The 22444-nt window shown below is 36.4% G+C and overlaps 1 protein-coding gene across 4 annotated transcripts in view; it reads left to right on the plus strand.

The window, feature by feature from the left end:
* Sarm (sterile alpha and armadillo motif) overlaps positions 1 to 22444 on the plus strand; it is a 184398-nt gene that overhangs the window by 136428 nt on the left and 25526 nt on the right. For all 4 annotated transcript variants that reach the window (XM_090391659.1, XM_090391662.1, XM_090391663.1 and 1 more), the window contains exons 4-5: positions 2030 to 2154; positions 8354 to 8589. In XM_090391659.1, the coding sequence (XP_090247785.1) occupies positions 2030 to 2154; positions 8354 to 8589 (361 nt within the window). The remainder of the gene's footprint in view (positions 1 to 2029; positions 2155 to 8353; positions 8590 to 22444) is intronic.

A 22444-nucleotide genomic window follows, 5' to 3' on the forward strand; every position in this document is an offset into this window, starting at 1 on the left:
GTGGTGGGTGGCGCTGTTAAATTGCACACATTGTATTAAAAATCGCCCTGCATCCTTTCTTGGGTGAGATTGTAAAAAATGTTAAATTCACTTATCACAAGTTTTTTTTTTTTCTCCCATACCCTCGGATACCATCCTACATAATACCGATCTAAGAATACGAAATCATCAGTCAGGTTGCATTGGCCTCGTAGCTTGTTTCAGTGATTCTGTACAGTTTAGTTTACGGGATTGTCATTTAATGCAACCTATTAAGAAAAATAAACTCAGAAAGTCGTAATTGGTAACAGCAGCTTTGATTTAGTCAGTGGAAATAAATCGCAATCATTTCAAAAGGTACAGTAATTCGGGATAACGGCCGAAGTAATTAAGACTATGACACTATTATACGAGTATGTTTATTAGTTGCACGTGTTCTGCCCACTTGCTTGTTTTGCAAGATGAAAAACCGCAAGTTCTGAAGCCAAAATCTTACCACGTCCGTATGAGACTCGCATTCGATTAAAAATCCCTAATAAGTTTATCGCGACTTAGACGAAATTCAAATCCAGGATTTTCCCTAGTCATCGATACCGACTGAGCTGCAGCGAGTGCTCCTCAAGTAGTAAGAATAGATTTTGGAAATATTTAATACGGTTGACTCAAGAATTTGATAAACATTAGGAAGGCAACGAGTATGAATTTTGGGTTTAAATTAAGAGCAATGGGTTTATTTATTTTGGGCTGTTCGTATGATTAATATTTTGGTGTTTTTTTATCATATATGGATTCCATCTACAAAAGGATATAAATATTAGCACCCCAGGTGGACTAAAGTTAGATGATCTGGTTCTTCTGCTATAAGAGAACAAACATCGAAAATGCTCAGGCTGACATGTTACTGTAGAATTCTGACCCAAAGCATATTGGGGTGGAAAACGGATACGTTATCCACTCGGCCAACCAGTCTGGCTTAAATCATGTATAAGAACGCTTGGAGTTACTTACTCAGTCAATGAAGTAGGTTCCATGCTTTTGTTTAGTGTTCTGAAATTATTTGGTCATGCATCGACCGTTGATGAATAATGACATTACTGTTAGTCATAAAAAGTTGTCGAGTCCAGGAGCGAACGTCAGTACTGTTGTCATGAAGACTTACAAAGGGATAAACAGATAAGAACAGATAAACTATCACCGATGAAGAAAGTTGATTCGGATTGTTTAGAATTAGTGTAGAGACAACTAAGGCCAGCATATTTTGTCTCTTCATTGAATATACTCTTCTGGTTGGACTGCCTATCTTGTGTTTCGTAGAGGGGAAAACCTTTCTATTACCGTATGAGACTGACTAACGCACCTTCGATTGAAAAGTCTTCCTATTGAAAAAAAGTCTTCGATTGAAAAGTCTATCATAAATTCCATTTGCTACTTTCTTCTAGCGAAGAAAGTAGCAAATGGAATTTATGATAGAGAATTACAGTGGTAGTTTAAGAATAAAATATATTTAAATGTCAGCATAACATGTCTTTTGGAGTGTTTAGCCAGGGAATAAAGGTGACGATTTGCGAAGTGAACCCAACAAGGATAGGAAGACAATCCTACTATTTTAATAATAATCTTTTTCTGTTTTCCATAAAGAAACCGATAATACATTAAATAATAATGCATTAATACTATTTTACTACATTAAAATAACAGTATACATCAGATGATTGCAGCAGATACTAACAAGCGCATGAAACAGTCAAAGAACAAGGGATGGAAACAGTTTGAAGTTTTGGGTGAGAAATGAGGTAAATCAAGGTGCCTTTTGAATGATCGGAGTTCATTTAAAAATCTGGTATATGGTACTGGAACGTGACAGATAATCATTAATAAAAGATTAAAAATATCATTTGGTTAATATGGAGATCATTCCATGAAAATAACTTTGGATATAAAACTAAAGTTTTATAGTTTCTGATGATTTTTGTTTTAAGTATCGTTTTTTTCTGTTTATTTTAAAATTTTCTGAAAGTCGATTTGCATTTAAGTTTTATTCTTTTTGTAGATTGGGTTCTCTCAACACATCGGCGAGTTTACCAACAGTCGGGTGGATGGGGATCTTCTGTTGCAGTTAACTGAAGAAATGCTCAAAGATGACATTGGCATAAGAAATGGAATCCTTAGGAAAAGGTATGCGTTTTTTATGATGCTCACTTCTTTCTAGAAGTGCTCGTAAGTTCAATAATTTGTTACCCAAAAGATCTTTAAAATATTATAGCGTGCAATGATCTACAGATGCGTTGCTCTCCAAATGTTAGCCATTCTCTTCTTCATTTCGCAAAATGGATTTGCGCCATGAGTTGTTTTGTCCGTCCGTACTGAAGTTATTGTGGGTGCGTTGAATGTAGTGTGAAATGCAATATTCTAAATAAATTTGTTGAATCGATTTAATTTTGATTTCGATCCGACTATTCGTAAAAGTAGAAAATTACACAAATTTAAGTCTCGAGTGCATAATCGGGGGTTAGACTTTAATAAAATTTGATTTTTGGAAAAGTATCTCCTACATGGCAGATTTGTTTGAATAAGTTTGCCACATACATAATGAGGGTTCTCTCCAAATCAACGGAAATATCGACGTTCAAAAAATGACTATTACAATTCTGTTGTCTATCAACAATGTTTTCATCTTTCGCTGTGATTGGACCATGGTGTGGGTAATAAGGTGAAATACAATTGTCTACAAGTGCATGTGCTGAAAATGGCAGTAGGTTGAATTGCTGTAATAATGAATGACGTCATTATACAAAAATGCGATTACGAAGCACCCTTAATCATTGTACACGATCTCCTTACTTGTTTTTATATTTGTTATGACAAATAGCTGTGTCATCAGTTCTTTATGTTGCATAAACATGCGCTGAAATTATTTAGTACATTATATCAATGTGTCATATCTGAATTACGTTGCCTTTATCTTAAATTTAGCGCGATGTTTTATCTCACGTAAAGGCTTTCAAACAGACTTTGATAACAGGATAAAGTAGTAAGTTTTATTTGTTTTCGAAAATGAATGAATACTGTATAAAATTTATCTGGAACACGTTGATAGGAATTTATACCTTTTTGTGAGGATCTCGTGTCTGATCTCACGTTACAGTAACAGTGGTATCTGATTCCAAAACACTCAACAAATGAAGAATTACCTGTTTTGTGCCTTAATTGGATAACACTATCTCTGTTATGCAGTAAAATCTTGACTATCAGATATTCTGTTCGTGATGACATTTTTCTTGCCTCCACAGTGTAATCAGAGACACGCACTGGGGAAAAAAAAAAAATCCGGGTTCGAATCTCGTCTAGAACGTGCGGAATATTTACAGGATCATTCACTTGAAAGTAGTTCCCCAAATATAAACTTTAAATATTTCCGTCTGGAAAACAGACAAGCTATCCGGAAAACACACGGTTAAGAGACGTGTGCTTTCCAGCCAGTCAATGGATTACGCTGTTATCGTAAATTTGGAATATTTCATAGGAATTTGTGTTGCTTTATGTGAGGGGGGGGGGAGGCAGTACGACAACATCATCAAAATTACAGCAACATCAAAAATACAGTTTATGTTGTTGCGTGTGGAGGCGATAGAATTTGGTGCGTGCAATTTGGGTGCAGAATTTGTTAGTAGTTAAATGCTAAATGCAAGTTAAATGCTAAAAATGCAATTTCATAATTGCATTTAACTTGGGATTCCTTGGTGATTATTGCTGGGGGGGGGTATTAACAATTTCACGAACCCCCTGTAAACCTGCCCCAGCTATACTATAATATTGCATTTAGAAATCTATATAACCGATCGAAAAATGAAAATGCATTGAATAGGATTTTCAAATGAACACTTAAATTACACTTGTCAACATTTTGTAATTGAGTTTAAATTTAGAATTGGAATAAAGTTTATGTTGACGAAAGTATACGATGCAGGCACGGCTATTGGAAAATCTCTCATCGATTTGCTCTCCAAATAAGCACAAAACTTTGGTGCTTTTTTGTGCTCATTCAGACAACAAGATCAAGGACGAAATATTATGCCAAGGCGGTATGACCTTTCAGAAAAAATTTTACACCAGGAAGAAAGAACATAAGCCTCTCCCTGATCATAAGAAACTATTTCTACTATTTTTATATTAATCTTGATTTTGCTTTGAACTAAAAATATCATTAATTCAAAGGGGGGGGGTAATTATTTTTTTCCCAGTCCAATTCACTCAATTTTTACCAGCAAAAAAAAAAGTATTCAAGTTACCGCGGTGATGTTTTTAAAATGCAAAACTAAATTTATTTTTATAGTTTTCAATATTTTTATATTGACGTTCACTCTCAAATTGTAAATCAACGCCGATAGGGTGGGGATATGTGGAATTACGCAGAATATAAAATAACTGCATCCTTGTGCAAGAAGTTTGAAACTACTTAGTTAAAATGTTTTCTTTGTTTTTGCTATTAAAAAGCGAAATATTTTTCACTTAAACTTGCTTGTTTATATTGTATTCATAGCTAATCTTACAAAAGAACTGCAGTTTTTTTTTTTTTTTGCTTATTTTGGTTGACTTGCGCTATGCCAACTGCCCTCCTGGCCTTTGATGTATTTCGACCTTGGAAAATTGTGTATGCCCTCCATTATGAATGGCTACATCCACGTAAGTCGGGAGCGAAAGTACTGAGAAAAAAATCTCAAACTATGAATACAGTAGCTCACTTCGAAATTTATTAATACAAAAAAAAGTTGTAAAACGCAATCTCCTTTATGAAGCTATGCCGAAGGCAAATGCAAATCGTCTATTTTTTGTCACTTTTGACCTCAGTCGTAAAAACATATTTATGAAATGGATTTTTTATGTGCATTTCGCCCACGAAATATGGATGGGCTAAATAAAGGTTTAAGGGGAAAAAATGAGGACCTAAGTTATTTGCAAATCGAAATAAAAGAAGCTTAAAACAAATGGCAAAAGCCTTACTTTTAAAAAAAATCTTTTAAATTGGCTGCTATTTTTATAACGTCGCCTGTTGTCATTCGTCCATAAATTACGTAACATTCTTTCGGAAAATGATTGAGGTTATTTTACACTAGAGAGGATTGAATATAACGCTGTAACAAAATGTCTTTTCATATTTCGTTTGACGTCGCCGCTATATTTGTTCTTCGGTTGAAAAAGCTTCTCAAATCTTGCGTAGGAAACCTTCATAAAGACTTCATTTAGCAGGTGAGTTCGCCAAGCTCATAACTAAGCAGTAGTATTTCATTTTATTTATACTCCCCCCCCCGGGAATTAAGGCAAACAATGCAGAAAAACGCACACCCATTTTTAATAGATATTAGAATACTCATAACCTGTTTGTAATATAATATCGGGGGTGTCTGAGCTTTATGTGATTGACAAAGAATGGGGTGTTAGCAAATTGATGTTTTTTACGTCTCATACGATGTATTGAGACATCAAATAAAAATGGGAATGTACGCTATTGGACACATTTATGCACTTACGGTAGCATTTTGATTTGCAGCAGTTTATCAAATATGCAATGACGCCTTTTGTTGTAGTGAGTGCAACTAAGAAGTATTTTATCATAAAATATTTCATTTTCTGGCAGAAAACAAATGAGATTCAGCGCACTCGAATACCATATTTGCTTTGAATTAAAGATCCGTGAAGAGCAGCTCTTGATTTTGCTTTGTTATATTGCTTAGAGTCCGCGTTAGATTTTTTTTTTTTTTTGCTTGTTTCTTGTTTAGTCTCTCTCTCTCTCTCCCCTAGCAGCAGGTGGGCGTTAATTAGCGTCATTCATAAGTTACATAATGAAGATCAGGTAGTGAAGTAAAGCAAGTGCAACTGCCCAATTGGTGGGACGCTAGCAGTAACAGGGATCTGGGTCAATGAGAAGGTTGTTCTTGCTAAGTTATTCGTGTAAACAGCAGTAAGACCCTGGCCTCATTATAGAGGCAGCTGCAAGAATGGACGACGGAGCAGCAGATTAAAGTAATTAATGCAAGGATGCACGCCTGTGTAATTAGGGTCAGTTTTGACTGCACAGCGTTGTTACGTGTTAGATGTTTGATTAAAGTTTCCCGTGTCCTTCCTAGTTATAATTAGAAGTACTTTTGAGATGCTTGGAACTCGCAGATATTTCTATGGATATCTTTATTTAGTTGATCCCGGGAGTGTTGGTCGTACCGAGAAAGACTTAACTGTGAAATTGCAATGAATGTCATGCGAGTTGAAAGTTCAGTCGCAGTTCCAAAATGTTTTTGTAAAGTGCCGCCGTTGAGCAGACGAGATTAATGACAGAAAATTTAATTTGTTTGTTATTAGGGTTTATATTCTCTAGACAAAGTAACTTTTTGAGACCTCTATCGCCATAAGCATCTACTAAGGACAGCTTAAAAAAATTTAAATATACAGGCTACTTCACTATACTGTTTAATTAAACTGCCCTCTCTTATTTTCCTTTATGCATTAAGCCTACCGGCCTGTTAGTCAAGTTACTTGCTTCAAGCTTAATTCTGGTAATGACAACGTGGTTAATCCTATCTCCATAATCGCTGATCTGAAATAGAATTTCCTTCTGTTATTCTACATGCAGAAAAACATAATTGATTTGTGCTTGTAATAAAAAAAAAAAAATCCATTATACAACGGTTTTCACATATCGCAAAATATTTCTACTGTTTAGTTGTTTTTGTCTTTCAGAAAATCTTACTCCGATAAAGGCGAGATACCTGTTTAATTTAGTTGCTAACATACGATAAACATTCATCGTTGTATGGTCATACTTAAATGACTAAAATAGGCCTTTTTGTGTGAGTGCATTTAGGTTAAGTAATTATTGTCGCTAGATGTTTGAAGAAATGGATTAGACCCGCTGTGCGAGTGTCTGACGCATTTAGAAAAATTAGTTTAAAACAGCATCGGTAACGCTAACTACTTTTGCTGGAAAACGTTATGTAGAAGAGATAACACAATTCGAAGAACGACACGAACCCTTTGGTTGGAAAGATCTCACTTACATTTCGTTTAGGATTTGGAAAACACTTTTCAACTAGATCAATTAAAAAAAAAAAAAATGGCTTGATCGAGTTGAAGAGCGTGTCCAGTTTGTGGATGGTACTTCAGATAGGATTTATTTGTGTAATATAACTCGCATCAAAAAAAGCTATGTCGAAAGCATGATCAGGATATAATAAGATTAATTCATTCCAGTCACATTTGTGTCAGATGAAGCTGGATTGAATTTTTGAGATATTGATTCGTCTGAGTTATCGTTTCTCAGGTAAAAAATGATCATGAGATTAACATTTAAGGAGGTGATTGTGCATATTTCTGAAATACTGGTCATTTGCACATTGCAAGATTTCTAGAGGGGAGGGACAGGAAAGGTGATCGTCAATATACAGTAGGAAGAAAATACGAAAAAAAAAAAAACCTTTTGAATACTTGGCATTGATGGAAAAAAAGAATGAAAACTTATCCACTGTAACACATACAGTAAGAGACGAGCGACGACTTTGAACACACAGTTGAATAAAGTTGATTTTTAATAGTCCTTACATGACCAACGTATTTAGAGATTGTCGCAGGGCTACTTGTTATCAGTGTGTTAAGGAAGATCGCATGCATTGAAAATAGAACAGGCAGCAGTTGATAGGATTGTTTGAAAATAACAGTAGTCCTACTGACAATCCACTGATGCAACTAAATGTAACAATTGAGCAACTTGGGTTGTGTTTTCTCCCCAGAAAATATCAGTGTACAACCGCAAAAAAAAATAAAATAAAATAAATCTGAAATTCACATCTCCGTGAACTGTAATTTAAGCCAAAAGCCATACTCATAATAACATAATTACATTTATAGTCATCCACCGATTGTACATGCATTCTCAAGTGCTTCAAAAGTATCAACGTATGCTCTCTTGAAGAGATTACTTCATCAATCTAACATTATTACCACGTACCAGGCATAGCCAGGCAAAAATACAATTTCACTGTTCTAGCGATAATATAAAAACCATCAAATGAGAGAAAATATGTCCTGCTTTTACAGCTTGCCATTGGGTCTTTGCTTGATAAATTTTTCCTTCTTAGGAAATTCATGTAGATATTTTTTATTTCTTTGTTTGTTTGATATTAAAATGATTAAGGTGGTTTTAAAACGATTTCATTGCTAATAGTTAAGAAAACTGTAAATATGAATTCAAGAAGATTAAAAGAATAACTATGTATTGAATAAGGAAATACTTAGTTGAACTAAGTATTCTCCTTCGATGCTTGAAGTTTGCTAAGATGCAAACTTTGTCAAAAACAACCTTCTAATTCCATCTTTAATTTCGCAGGTTCCTCCGAGAACTGAACCAGCTAAAACGAATGGCAGACTACACGTCTTGTGATACCACCTACCTCAACCAAATATTGCAAACGCTGGGTCCAGAATTTTGCCAATATACTTATCAAATGCTTCAGTGTGGGGTACAGAGGGATACCTTTCGTTACATTACAGAAGACCAGCTTTCGAAGGAGTGTGGAGTAGATAACAGCATCCACCGATTGCGGATTGCGCATGCAACACGGGGTAAGTTGATATCTGTTGGATTAAACATATTTTTTTGTGACGTATATAAATCACGACCTCGCATTTCAAAGATGTTACTACTGTTTTTTATGTTTACTGTAAAACTGAGCTATAGAGCAGATCGTAGCCTCTTAAACAGAAAGATTTTTTTTTTAAACTAAACCTCTTAATTATCTTTTACTAAGTGTTGTGGAAATGCATTTGAAGGTCCTTGTGTCCCCTTTTCCTCACGTTATCAGAATCCATCGACTCCTTTCTGAATACTGCTTCCCCTGTCATACATGTTTTTATAGGATAGTATTTCATGTTAACTTCGTTGGCAGTCAACAATTCGTGTTCTGATGGCGTCAAACAGTTTGGTACAAGTTGCTGCGTTACCGCCACTTCACTTCTGCTTACTCGGTTATCGCAGAAGTGTATAAACATTCCGATTCTCTGCAGACAAGCGACTGCTTTTCCTCCTACTTGGCTGGTCACCGTACAGGTGTGTAAACATTTGAATTCACTCGCTTCCCTTGTTCGGCACTGCTCGGTCACATTAGAAGACGAATGACGCATGAATCGTTGAGTGAGTATGACGATAGTATTCTAGTGTTTGTGGAAGGAGCGATGCTGAATAGCAGTAGCAAATATGCTCTGTTGCCAGACGTAACGGTGTCTTCCAGTATATTTGGGTTTTGTTTATTTCTGTTGGAGAGGTTCTACGAAGTCAAACTCGTAATTAGCTTGAAATTTTTTGTGGGCGTAATAACTACCGTACCTTGAAACTGCGCAATGATGGGAGGGGAAGTCCAAGAACAGCACTTTAACGAACCCAACAGAATTTCTCGAGGGCACAGACAAAAGTCGCTGTTACACTGATCAGTTAACCCGCGATGATTTGTTGCGCAGTCTTTTTTCTGATATCATTAGCGAGATTGATGTTATTTTTTTGTGACATTTCGGAAATTCTTTTCTAGTCTCCAAATTCAAAAACTCAGACGCTGATACAATGGGGGTATTTTTCTTTGTGAATAAAACGCTTCGTGGCGGATTGCTGGAAAAATAGCTCGAATACAATCATATATGCGAGGAACAGTTAGGTCGGGTTTTTTTTTTTTTTTAATTCAAGATGTCACTAGTCTCAAGCAGGAAGAGAAACTTTATCCCTCTCTCTCTTCAAAAATGGACAAATCAGCCAAAGAATAGAGTCCAGTGTGACCAAGTTATCTCATAGTCAACTGCCTCGCACTAAATAATTTTAGATCTACATTTCTGTATATATAATCAATATTTCAAATAATTTACATTAATAAATAATATAGTACAGTTACATTAGCTAGTGGACCAGTTATATGCTTGTAATAATGGATCATTTAAATCCTCATGTTGCTTACTACTTATAAAATGAATTAAGTTGTTGCATGGTCGTAAACATGGATGGCCCCTCCAACAATCTTAATTGCGTGAAAAAGACTGATTCGTCTCTAGAACAGATTTCCGGTTTATCTAAACACTGCCCTCCCTGGGTTTGGAATACCGAAGACGCGAGAACCCTCATAAGGACCGTTCAGCTAAGAATGAAGTCAGTCGATCTCATATGCAGATAGTAGGGTTCCTCCCCACCCCCCTGGAAATCTGAGTTTAACCGACTGAAAATACATAAATAAACCAAGAAAACGCACTCAATGCGACAGTCGTGATTACTTACAGGAGGGGTGCGCTGTGGGTCAATTTGCGGCTTGGGTGTCGAGTCCTAATTAGATCCTCTCATAAAAACAAAGAATCACTGGCCCATTCACGAAAGGCCTCTTTGTCATTAAAACAAACTTCCACTCTTTGGATCAATTAGTTAGTTCACTGGTCACCCTCAAAACCGGCTATAAGAAGTCGACCGTGTCTAGCAGGTTATAATTGGCTAATGCTGAAAGATTTTCGCATCGCTAAGTAGTGGTGTCAGGACTGTCCATCGGTTAATTTTGCAAACCAGTTCGTCGGCAAAAGGTTAGATTTGGTTCGGTATACTATCTAACAGCTAGTTTGCAGACATATTTAAGCATTTATCCTGGAATGGGAGAAGAGCGACGGGATTTTTCATGATGTTATAACTCCAGAATAGGCCGTTCATCTTACGTGAACATCTGTTCTGGCCACTTTGAGATGCTTGCTAAGCAACTGAGTGTCACACTAAGAAATGAAATCCTGCTGCTGTCCGGTAATAACCTGCACGTTACTCACGAGGCTATGAATGACAGTTGACTTGTTCTCTGGGAATTGGAGATCATTGCAGAGCTATTCAGCCTTTCAGGTATTTAAAGTAAAGAGCCAATAGGTTTCATATAGTTACTATATTCGGCATGAAACGCTTTGATTCCGATCTTTGAGTTTCTTATTCGGTTTTAAAACAATGTGGGATTTAATATCCCCTTAATTTAAATTAAAATATCGTATTTTTAGCGTACAGAAACCGATGTGCCCTCAGTAAGCCTTCACTGTACATGTGCATTAGACAGAATTTCTTACTTAAAATTAAAAAAAAAAAAGTATCAAAAGAAGTGAAGGTTATCATAAAAATCAGTGTTTGAAATGTTCCCTATATATAAAAACTGTTTTCTGCTGATTATTGTATACAACAATCAAAAACTACCATTTTACACGAAGACCAAAATACATTTTTCACTACGCGAGTGACACATGCAGCGATTTAATCATCGCTAGTGATTTTAATCAATCACTCGAACCATCTTCTCTGATTCTTTCGCTAATCTCTCTCTCTCTCTCTCTTTTTTTTTTTTTTTTGCTGGATGGCTTTGAATGTATGATATAAGTATTGCCAATGAGGCTTCAGAGTTGTGTTTGAAGTACATTTTCTTAGTCTACATATGTAACAAAATTTTGATATTAATTTGATGTATTATTAAAACCACTATTTTTCAGAGCTACAATCGACAGCTTCCGCTGAGGTAGCTGTTCCCTAAGATAGCACAGGAGATTAAATGATGAGCAGAAATAAGTTGGTTTGGTGAGCATCAACTGGACTACATATGGAAATGTTGAATAGCTTGTCTATATATTTTAGCAGGTTGGGAAAAGCAGAGAGAGAGGGGGGGGGGATATATTCAGCTGGACTATGGTGGTACAGCCCAGTAGAATAATGTATGTGGAAGTGAATGATTTGTTATCTTGCAAAACAGGCAACGCAACCTATTAGAAGAGCATATGCAGCTGTTCATCCAGATTTATGCTCATAGATGAACATGAATACCGCCCTCCATAGTCTTAGGCTTCGATTGTAACTGGCTAGACCAAGTCCATGGAAATATCAGGAGAAAACGCATTCAGTATCTGAATTGCATCTTCTGTTTTAAAAAACTAAATATAGAGCAGTTTTTTCTTCATTACCCAAATATGTAAATAGCATTGAAAGATAAGCGAATGTCTGATTCGTTTTGCCAAAATTTCGGTATAAGTAAGAAAGCAGATGTTCGGGAGAACGAAATAACTCCTGGAGTGGAAGAGAAATCTAAGTCTCCTGAAGAAATTATGGGTGTGCTTCATCTACACAGGTAAAAGTGGGTACTAAATATTAACCGAAGAAATATGCTATTGTCTGAAGAACCAAGCAGTATCGAAAGGGAGGATAGCCAGCGAGAAATCTTTTGTTCGAAAAAAAAAAATAAGACAACACTAAGTCTTCGAAACATCGGTGATTATCTGTAAGGAAAAAAAAGTGCATAACATACTTTACATTTATGAGCTCTGAAAACGATAAAAAAATAACAAGTTTACACTTTTTATTCAACTAAAAATATAATTGTACATAAAATGTGTGTGTGTGTGTGTATATATATAATCTCACTTCTTTCAAGTAATATATTTAGCTAAATGTGTAACCTTGCTTTTCGAAAACTGTTGCCTTCTTATACGAGAAGTTTCAGAAAAGTAAAGTAACACTTTTTTTCTTAATAATGGTGAAAGGAAATGAGATAAAAGACGCTGGATAGATAGATTCGTTAATAACGTTCAAAAACACCGCCATTGCGGTGTGGCGCTACTGTCGCCTTACAGCTAATCCAGTTGCAAGATGGCGGCTAACGTGCGCGTGATGTAGTCCGCAACAGGTGTCCGTGAAGTTTTTGCAAGCAAAAAAAGGGACTTCATGGTGAATGTCACCTCTTTCCCCTTCTTGCCGAAAGGTGTGACATTCACCGTGAACTGCTTGCTGTGATGGTGAAGAAGTGAAGAAGAAGTGTCAAAGAAGCAGGTTTGTTTTTGGTGCAATGAAATTTAATGCTGGCCGTGGTGACTGAAGATCTACATCGAGCAAGACAGAAGACAACATTTAGCGATTAAGGGCATCGTTTGTGAAGACTGGCGAGTGAAACTGCCTGAAATTGCACAAGTGATGAACTTGAATAAGCCTACTGTTTACAAAATTGTTCACAACGTCCTTGGCTTTGGAAAAGTGTGCTCCCTCGGAAATCCCTCGTACATACGTATATGGCCTTCTCAAGCTGACCAGTCCAGTGTTTTGATGAGACATCATCTTGCTAATACTCAATTTGATAAAACATTTCCAGTGTTTAAGCATACCAAGTGTCATGATCTTCTACAATGAGTTACTAGTAACCTGGTCACTTTCAGTGCTACAAAAACTCAGTCCTGTCTTTTACTCGAAAAAAAACAAAAAAACTTTCATCTCTCAGTATTTCTGATAATGCCTAGTTTTGCCAGACAATTCCAGATCTCTCCCTTAGACTGACTCCCTGTACAAACACGTTACATCTGAAGCTTCCAAAATAACTTTCAATCCATTGCTGCTTCAAGACGCTATTTTTGACCTTTCAGCCACCGACAAATCACAAATATACCCAACCTTAGAATAAAGCTGTCGCAGGTTGTACACCAAACTTCTCCATAAGAATTTCCGAACTTCTCTCCTAGATTTACTCCAGCCTCTCTCACAGACGTTTTCTTTCCATTTTATACATAGAAAGTGAAGTTTGCAATACCATTTTGTACGTATTGCATAAAATGGCATCCAGCACCCCCCCCCCCCCCAATTTCTGAAGGAGTAACAGAAGTAGTTGTATTAAGTTTAGCTGATAGCCCACAATATGCTTCACTCCCAGTTCATTCTATCTTGCTTTGTTCTTCGGAAGACCTTCTGCGTGAAATATTCCCTGGACTTCAACCTCCAGCTCTTCAAAAACAGCATCATGAGATTTGCTGTAATTTCTGGAACTATTCGTGCTATGGAAGCGATACATAAAAATGTAGGAACTGTGCAAAAAAAAAAAAAAAAAAAAAAAGGGGAAAAAAGAAGAAAATGAAAGCGACACAAAGAAAGAAATGTTAATTATTTGCAAAAGTGTGCAAGTTAAAGGAATGACAAAGAGTGTTGAGAAAAGTGAAATCCCGTTAAATCTTCTTTCGTGTTGTAACTGTAACCAGAGCAGAAGAAAATGGAATGTGTATGGAAGATAGGTTTCGCTCAAACCAAAATGAACTAGGATAAAATCACAAGAGTGATTTTATCCTAGTTCACAAGGAGCTACAGTTGAGCTTTAGACGATAAAAGTGAAATAATTCCACGTGTTTTCAGGTAATGTAATTGGGAGTTTGCAAAACCCACAATTTGGCTGTTTAGCGCTTCTTCATTGGAAAAGCTTTAAATGAGGGAAGAGGGGTGATGTCATGAAATTAAAGACGAGTTGGCAATTCTGGAGGATTGCTTTTAGAGAAGATGATTAGGACTCAGATATGAAAGTTAGGCAGACTCGATACATTTTAACATAGCATTTAATAAAATTTTATAAGAAAACGGAAACACTGAAGTCACTTCAATTTTGAAAAGGAATTTTATAAACTGCTGCATTATAAGTTGTCTTTTTTTGAAATTGAGATGAATAACAGGCGAGTTTAAATTGGAGATTGGTTATATAATAAGTATTGATTTCTTGTGTGAGTGGAGAAAGAGAATGACAAGTGAAGTACCACAGATTTCTTTCTGTCTTTCACTGCTGTATAATTATATTACGTAGTTTACAAATGCTGCACAGTAATGCCGATTTCCCTGGTAGTGATCTCACGTGGAAGACAAAAATAGTATATTATTTAAAAATAAATAAAAAAATCTCCATGCCATGGTGAACCTACAGTTAGTTTGTTGGTGGGCATAAATGTTATCCACAAATCTGTTTTCTATGTGTTCTGCTAAATGGAAAAAATCCTGCCACCTCTATTATGAGGCTAACTCACCTTTAGTTGAAATCCCATTTAAATGTTACTTGCGTCCTAGATCGGATTCAAATGTCTTTACCATCAAAGGTGCGTTGTCGTTTTGCCGATGGCTACGAAGGCACGATATACGGATAAGTGTTAATGTAGTTTCAGTGTTATAAGTGCACTAAGTGGAATGCTGAGATGAAAGGCCATCACATAAGGGGGGGGGGGGAACTGCAGGAAGGGAAGTTTTGTTTGTTCGTTTTTGGATGGCGGTGGAGTCATGTGGTGAGCTGTTCCATTGTATAAAACCTTAATCAGACCACATCTCTACTACTGCGTGTCGGTTTTAGACCATCAATATAGTAACGCAGAGTAAAACTGAATACTGTTACTAATTATGTCTAAAATCATGCACACATACTCAAAACTATTTTATTCTTAATAATTCGTGGAGGGAGAGAGATTTTAGTCCCATCATTTTGTTAGACTTGAAGAAATATAAATAAGATGACATAAATTTAATAACATACAGAAACATTTTAGCTCAGTATTTCATAACATTACGAAAAGTATAGCTTGTATCTCCCACTCCGGGTTATGTTATGTTAATATCGTTTTCAAGTATGGACGACTTGGAGACGGTATATTTTCAGTTAGCACCCGCTCTATGATCATCTACACTGAATTCTTAAATGTTCTGAAAGAATGGCAGAAATATGAGTGAGATAGTCCAATTATTTCACAACTAATGAAACAAATGATGTGTACACCTTCAATCTATATTTTTAACTCATTATTTGAGGAGTTAAATAACAGACTTGGTACATTTCGAATCATTTCGTAGATTCTTGTTTTGTAACGGGTGTGCTGAAATTAGTTGTTGACGAAGAAACCTCTCAACATCCGGAGCATCTGAATTAAAACAGATGTCTCAGAAGCATGGATAAGAAAAAATATACATTTGTCAAAAGTAGCTATTTAAATCCAGTTATTTGTCCCAGTGAGATAGTGACGCACATAAACTTAACCTAATTGTGTGATAATGGTTAGTTTTTTATAAGAGGTTATTCCGTGCACGTTCATTAAGTCCATCCCCCTTTCACTATACTGCAAGAAGAGAGGGTATAGAAACACGTGGCCTTGAGCACATTTATTACGTGAAAGGAATTAATTCGCCGACTTCTGATGCCACTCGAGTAGTTAAGTGTAGAAACGCATTTGTCAACCAAGGGACTGTTGCTATCTACAAAGTATCTGAAAATGTTTCGGGATGTCTTCCTTTTAAAGAATAATATTTTAACTTTTCAATAAAAAGTCAATGAGCTATTACTTGCCTTGGATCGGTTCGCTAAATTAAGTGGATTGCAAAGATATTTTGTTTATATTTTCTTAAAAAGTAGCTGATAAGATATTCGTCCAATCAGAAGTGTTCTTTTTGGAGGCTTATAACATAGGGACTATTTTAATTATCTGTATATAGAGGTGAGGTGGATGAAATAATTTGTATCGACTCCAGTCGTCTCTCACCCGCGCGGCCATGTGGGAGAGAGGGTGGTGGCATTCAAGTCAACTCATATCCTTTGACTGTCCTTGGATAACGCATGCCCTGTGAGAAAACGCGTTATTCTAGTGGCAGTTCCATCATACATTGGGTAAATGGGTATTACGAATTAGCAAACTTGATCAGTAATGATTTTCTGGATGAGTCGTCAGCCCTTTACTGATATCAGCCTAAAGGAGGTGCCAAGAAATCACGCAAGTCCTAAATCCTCTCGCCACTGTCATCTCCCCCCCCCTTCTGCTGCTGAAATCGAGCATGAATAGATAGTCCATGGTTTTTATTATTCAACATCCCTGTCCATTCCATGAGATAAAGGGGAATTGGAATTCACTGCATGCAACTTTCATGTGTTCATTGCAAATGGTTCTTCATTCACCATAGCTATAACTTTTTGTTGTTGTTGTTGGATAGGCGTGGATCCCTACAAAGTTCGTCTTTACTCATTCGAGATGGTGTTTGGTGTATGATGTGTGAGTTCTCTGGTTAACCTTTGGTGGTCCTCTTGTAGAATCTTTTGATTGTTAAAATAGGCAAATATGCATTGATGATTTTTACTGCCTTCACGAATATGCGATACACTCGAACAGAGTCTCCCGGAAGCAATGTTACCTGTTTATAGTAGTACCTGTCACATGTCGTTATTTGTGTGTTACTAGTGGATTCCATTTTGCATGGGGTGGATCTAATATTTTAGCCACACACACATAATGTATATTATATTATACACTGTGGCCAAAGTTAGTATCTAACTTTGCACTAAATGTTTGATATAAATGGACACAAGTATTTTGGCTTATAATTTGCGAATCAGTTTCCTGTAGTCAAGTTGAATGTGTTGTTTTCACTCTCAATGGACGTTAACTTTTCCCAGAGGTGCGCTAGCCAGTCTAACCTTGTCCATTGACATGGTTTAAGGAAATGACCATATCAGTTTGTTTGAACCATGTTGTCACTCTTCTTAAATATTCATCTGGAAGTTTTCAAAGAAAACCTGCAGCATCGGCAACTCGAAATTATCCAGATTGTAAATATAACATTATCCAAGCCAGGAAGAGCATCTTCACACATAACTGAACCACACTTAACAGAAGATATCATACACGCTAGTTGACAGCATTGTCCAGGTCGTCTCCTTTACGACAAGCTCTGCGATGCGCATTTGGGATGATGTTTAGTTTGAATATAGTATCTCCTCAATGGAAACAAACAATAACAGTTCGATAACCTTCTTTTAGGTTAAAATCCACATTTTAGGATAAAATTCCGAAAAACCTAATTCTCCCCTAAGACCTATAGTAGATGCCACAATGCTCCTTGCTACAAATTGTCAAAACAGCTAGCTAACTCTAACTAGTCTTACCACATCCCATGTAAAAAAACTTTACCCACTTTAAAAACTTAATTGAAAATCTTACTTTAAATAATACAGACATATTGGTCATCTTTAACATCATCTCATTGTTTACCAAAATTTTCCTAATTGACACCTTAACACTCTTAAAAAACGTTTTTCCTTCTGATATCTTAGAGCTCTTTTCCTTTGCCATCTACTCTGGTTATTTTTCTTGGAAGAACAAAATCTGCAAACAGAGGGAACTGCCATGGGTTCCCCTCTCTCTCACCCCCTCTTGTATGGAAAATTTTTACATGGAAAATTTTGAAAAATAAGCCATAGACTCTTCCCCTCTAAAACCTTCTATCTGGCTAAGATATGTAGATGATGTGTTCTCTATTTGGCCTCATGGCCCAGACACATTAGATTCCTTCCTCAGTCACCTCAATAGTCTACATCCAAGAATCCAGTTTACGATGGAAAAGGAAAATAACAATTGTTTACCCTTCCTAGACACCGTAGTAACATGCCTTCCTAATGGTTACCTTTCTTTTTCTGCATGTAGAAAACCTACTCATACAGGCAGATACATTCACAAACTCTCCCACCACCACCCTTCTCAGCAATATGGCATTATTAAAACTCTTACCAATAGAGCCCACAATCTGTGTTCCAGTGAAACTTCCCTTTCAACCGAACTCAAACACATACACAACATCGTCCTTTCCAATGGCTACAGTGACTACAGAATTAAAAAAAATAATCAGGTCTTTCCCCATTTCCCAACCATCTCTTCAGAAGGACTTCAGAAATGCCATCACCATACCTGACATCCATGGTACATCAGAAAAAATAGCCAGATCATTAAAAAAAAGTACAACCTCCATACAGCTTTTAATCCCCACCGTAAACTTGCTACCCTTTATCCATTCCACCAAAGACCAGCTCCATCCTCTCAGTGCCTGGAATATATAGAGTACCTTGTGCCTCTAAACTAGCTTACTTCGGACAGACAGGCAGATCAGCAACTATCTGGTTAGAAGAACACAAGTCATACATCTGCAATCACGATTACGGTCAATCTGGCCTCGCAGACCATGTTTTGAATACAACCCACAGGATCTCCTGAAAAAAAACCACCATGCTTTACCATAGTAAATTCAAAAAAAGAAAGACTTTTCTTTGAATCTGCAGCTGCACTCAGAAATCAACCGAATTTAAACAAATACGGTTGCATTAAACTTCCAAAAATTTGGGAAACATTAATCATCAGAGATCCCTCTTTACATCCTAGGCCACCTGCAAATGCCCATAGAGGGCGCACCACCTATGGGCATTTGCAGGTGGTGCGCCCACCTACAAAGGTTTTTTGTAATCCCTGAAGATGTCTCTGTGACAGAGACGAAATATTAGAAGTATTAAAATTGTTTTTTAATCCTTTCTCAGTGCTGATATTCCATTAAACCTCAAACATGAACAGTTCAGCAAGTAATTTTCTAGTTGATACCATCACCTGATCGAGGGAATCCATCGATGCAGGATAGGATTAATGAATAACCATGATACTTTCCTGTATCTTTTCGTTTATATGGGCTTGTGAACTATTGGCAGAAATTAATATGAAAACAATTACTTTCTTGGGTTTTTAAACTGCCATTTTTTCTCATCTTTCCATGGCACAAGCCTAATTGTTTTTAGATGGCCTAATTGTACTCTAGTCAACTAAATGATGACAGGCCATGATAACACCTCGTTGAAAGGCAATTGACTTTACACCGCTTCCCTTTTTCAGCATTTTACACAATTATCATAAATTGTCATTTAGCGCACAGATCTTGCTATTCTATATGCCGCAGTTTGTACTTGATATGCAGTACTCGAGACAATTATTGGTGTTCTTATAATTGTGTCCCTGTCCCCCTGTGAGATTGTAAAATTTCTGGATTCTGTGGATAAAAATAAGCAAAAAACCATTTTTTAATAAGCGCTGTAGTTTTCTAAACAGAAATCGAAATACAACTTGCTTAACTTTATGTTGTATGTCGCTGAATTAGCTAACAGTAGTAAAAATACAGTAATCCCTCGATTAATGCGCCCCCGATTAGTGCGCCTATCTTAAAAATAAGTGTTACAGATTTTAAACATTTCCGATCTATAAATGTTTATGGCTAACTATTTTAAACAATCACTCACCAGAATGAAATAATTTAGTTACCGATTTAAAACATTTTACAAAGTTATTTTTAATGGCATACTACACTACCATGTACAGTAGGGATGCACAGACCGCGGCCCTCCGTTGATTTGCTGGCGGCCCGCCTCACCGTGTATTATTTTAACTTTAACAAGTTACACGATAGGTAATTTTTAAAAATGGTACATGCGCAAAGCAAAGTAGCAGTGACGTCATGATTGCCTGTCTACTTACGATAATCGATTAGTAATAAAGTTAACAAATTTTATAATTCGTCTATTTGTCATATGAGTATTTTGTTTTCGTAGGTGCGGTTGCTACAATTAATTATCACCCCTAGGAAACGGTAAAAAATAAATTCTACAATGGATAAAGCAGGGCCAAGTAGGAAACGCAAACTACAGGATGAAAAACGGCAGTTTCAGGATAGCTGGACCGAAAAATATGGTTTTGTGCAGTCGTTTAATAATATCGTGTGTTTGATTTGCAAAAGTGCTGTAGCCATACCAAAAGAATACAACATAAGGAGACACTATGAAAGTCTGCATTCTACATTTTCAAATCTACCCGAAGAACTACGTAAACAAAAGATTTCATTTTTGAAACGAGAATTAACAGGTCAGCAAGTGATGTTTACAAAACCTATTCAAGATTCGGAAATCGCAACAGAAATAAGTTTTAAAATATCTCGCCTTATAGCAAAAAGGTGCCGACCATTTACAGACGGAGATTTCGTTAAAGATTGCCTTGAGATAGCTGCTAAAAAAAAATTTGTCCTGAATCAGCCAAATATATTGAGAAAATTCAGTTAAACAGGATGACTGTGCAAAGAAGAATTACTGCAATGTCGGAAAATGTAAAGGAGACCAGTTAACATCTTATTCAAAGAAATTTGCCTATTTTTCGTTAGCTATTGATGAATCAACTGACATTACTTCCACAGCCCAGTTGTTAATATTTGCACGTGGAATAACGCAAGAGTTTGAGGTAAGTGAGGAGCTGATTGGAATGAGTTCATTGTCAGATCAAACGAAAGGTAATGACATGTTCACTGGGCTTTTGGAACAGTCTTCCAAAATTGATTTAGATCTGACAAAATTATCAGGTATCACGACTGACGGAGCTCCTTCCATGATAGGAGCTAATTCTGGATTGGAAACATTATTGAAACTGCATTTGGGACGGCACTACGATGAGTTGATACAATTCCACTGTATAATCCACCAGGAGAGCTTTGTGCCCTAAGAAACTTGGATTTGAACATGCCATGAAAGTTGTGGTTTCAACGATTAATTTTATAAAATCCCGTGGCCTTAATCACCGACAATTTAAAAAGTTTCTTGAAGACATTGAAAGTGAATATGGTGACTTAATTTTTTACACAGAAGTGAGGTGGCAAAGGCGTGGACAAACATTGGAGCGGTTCCTAAATTTAATTGATGAAATTGAAATCTTCATGACTGAAAAAAACAAAAACGTCCCTGACATAAAAACTCCGGATTGGTTATGTTACTTAGCCTTTCTGGTTGACATTACTAATAATTTAAATACGTTAAATACGCACATCGGGGCAAAGATCAATTGGTTACTCAACTTTACGGCCACCTTTTGTCTTTTCAGTGCAAGTTAAATCTAATTCAAATCCAACCGAAGTCAGGGAATTACATCCATTTTCCTAATTATAAGAAAGTTTCTGAAAAGTTCAATGTCAACTTCAAAAGTGTGTATCTTGAAAAGATTGATAACTTGATATCAGCCCTTCAAGGATCGGTTTTCTGATTTTAAAAAAGTGAAACCGTTGCTAGACTTATTTAGCAATCCTTTTGCCATTTTGCCCGAAAATGCACCCGAATCAGCACAACTTGAACTCATCGACATTTAAAACGACGAGAGCCTGCGAAATAAATTTAACGAAGGCAATTTATTAAACTTCTATCGTTGTGTCGATAAAAACAATTATAAATGGTTGCTAGATCATGCATTAAAATGTGCAAGCCTCTTTGGCTCAACATATATTTGTGAACAAACTTTTTCAGTCATGAATATTAACAAATCGAAAAATAGGAACCGCTTGACTGATGAAAATTTAGAATCAATTTTGCGGTTGGCTACTACAAAACTCGAACCAAAGATCAAAACAATTGTCAAATCAATGCAATGTCATGCATCAAATTAAATTCACTTACTTTTTATTACCTTTTTTGTAACAATTATGATAGGTATAAATAAAATAAACAATATATGGTAGATAACTTTCAAGTTTTTTTTTTTTGGCGGCCCTCCCATAAGTAACATAAGTATCCACTGTTACTATAACTAACTCCCACTGTTACTTATGGGAGTTACTATGCGGCCCTCGGCCTTAACAAGTTTGTGCATCCCTGATGTACAATATGTATACTATGTTCCAAAATTTTACCGCCAAAATTTATGTCGTCTGCTATAGTACGCCCACAGATTCGAGACCCTTCGACACTTCTGCGCATGTCACAAAAAGGAGAATCCATTCCGATAATAGGGTGATCAATCAGTCTTCTGGGATGAGTTGTTTATTATTACT

This window comes from Typopeltis vanoorti, chromosome 4, assembly GCF_054136105.1.
Source record: "Typopeltis vanoorti isolate ZY-2024b chromosome 4, IOZ_Tvanoo_1.0, whole genome shotgun sequence".
NCBI lineage: Eukaryota > Metazoa > Arthropoda > Arachnida > Uropygi > Thelyphonidae > Typopeltis > Typopeltis vanoorti.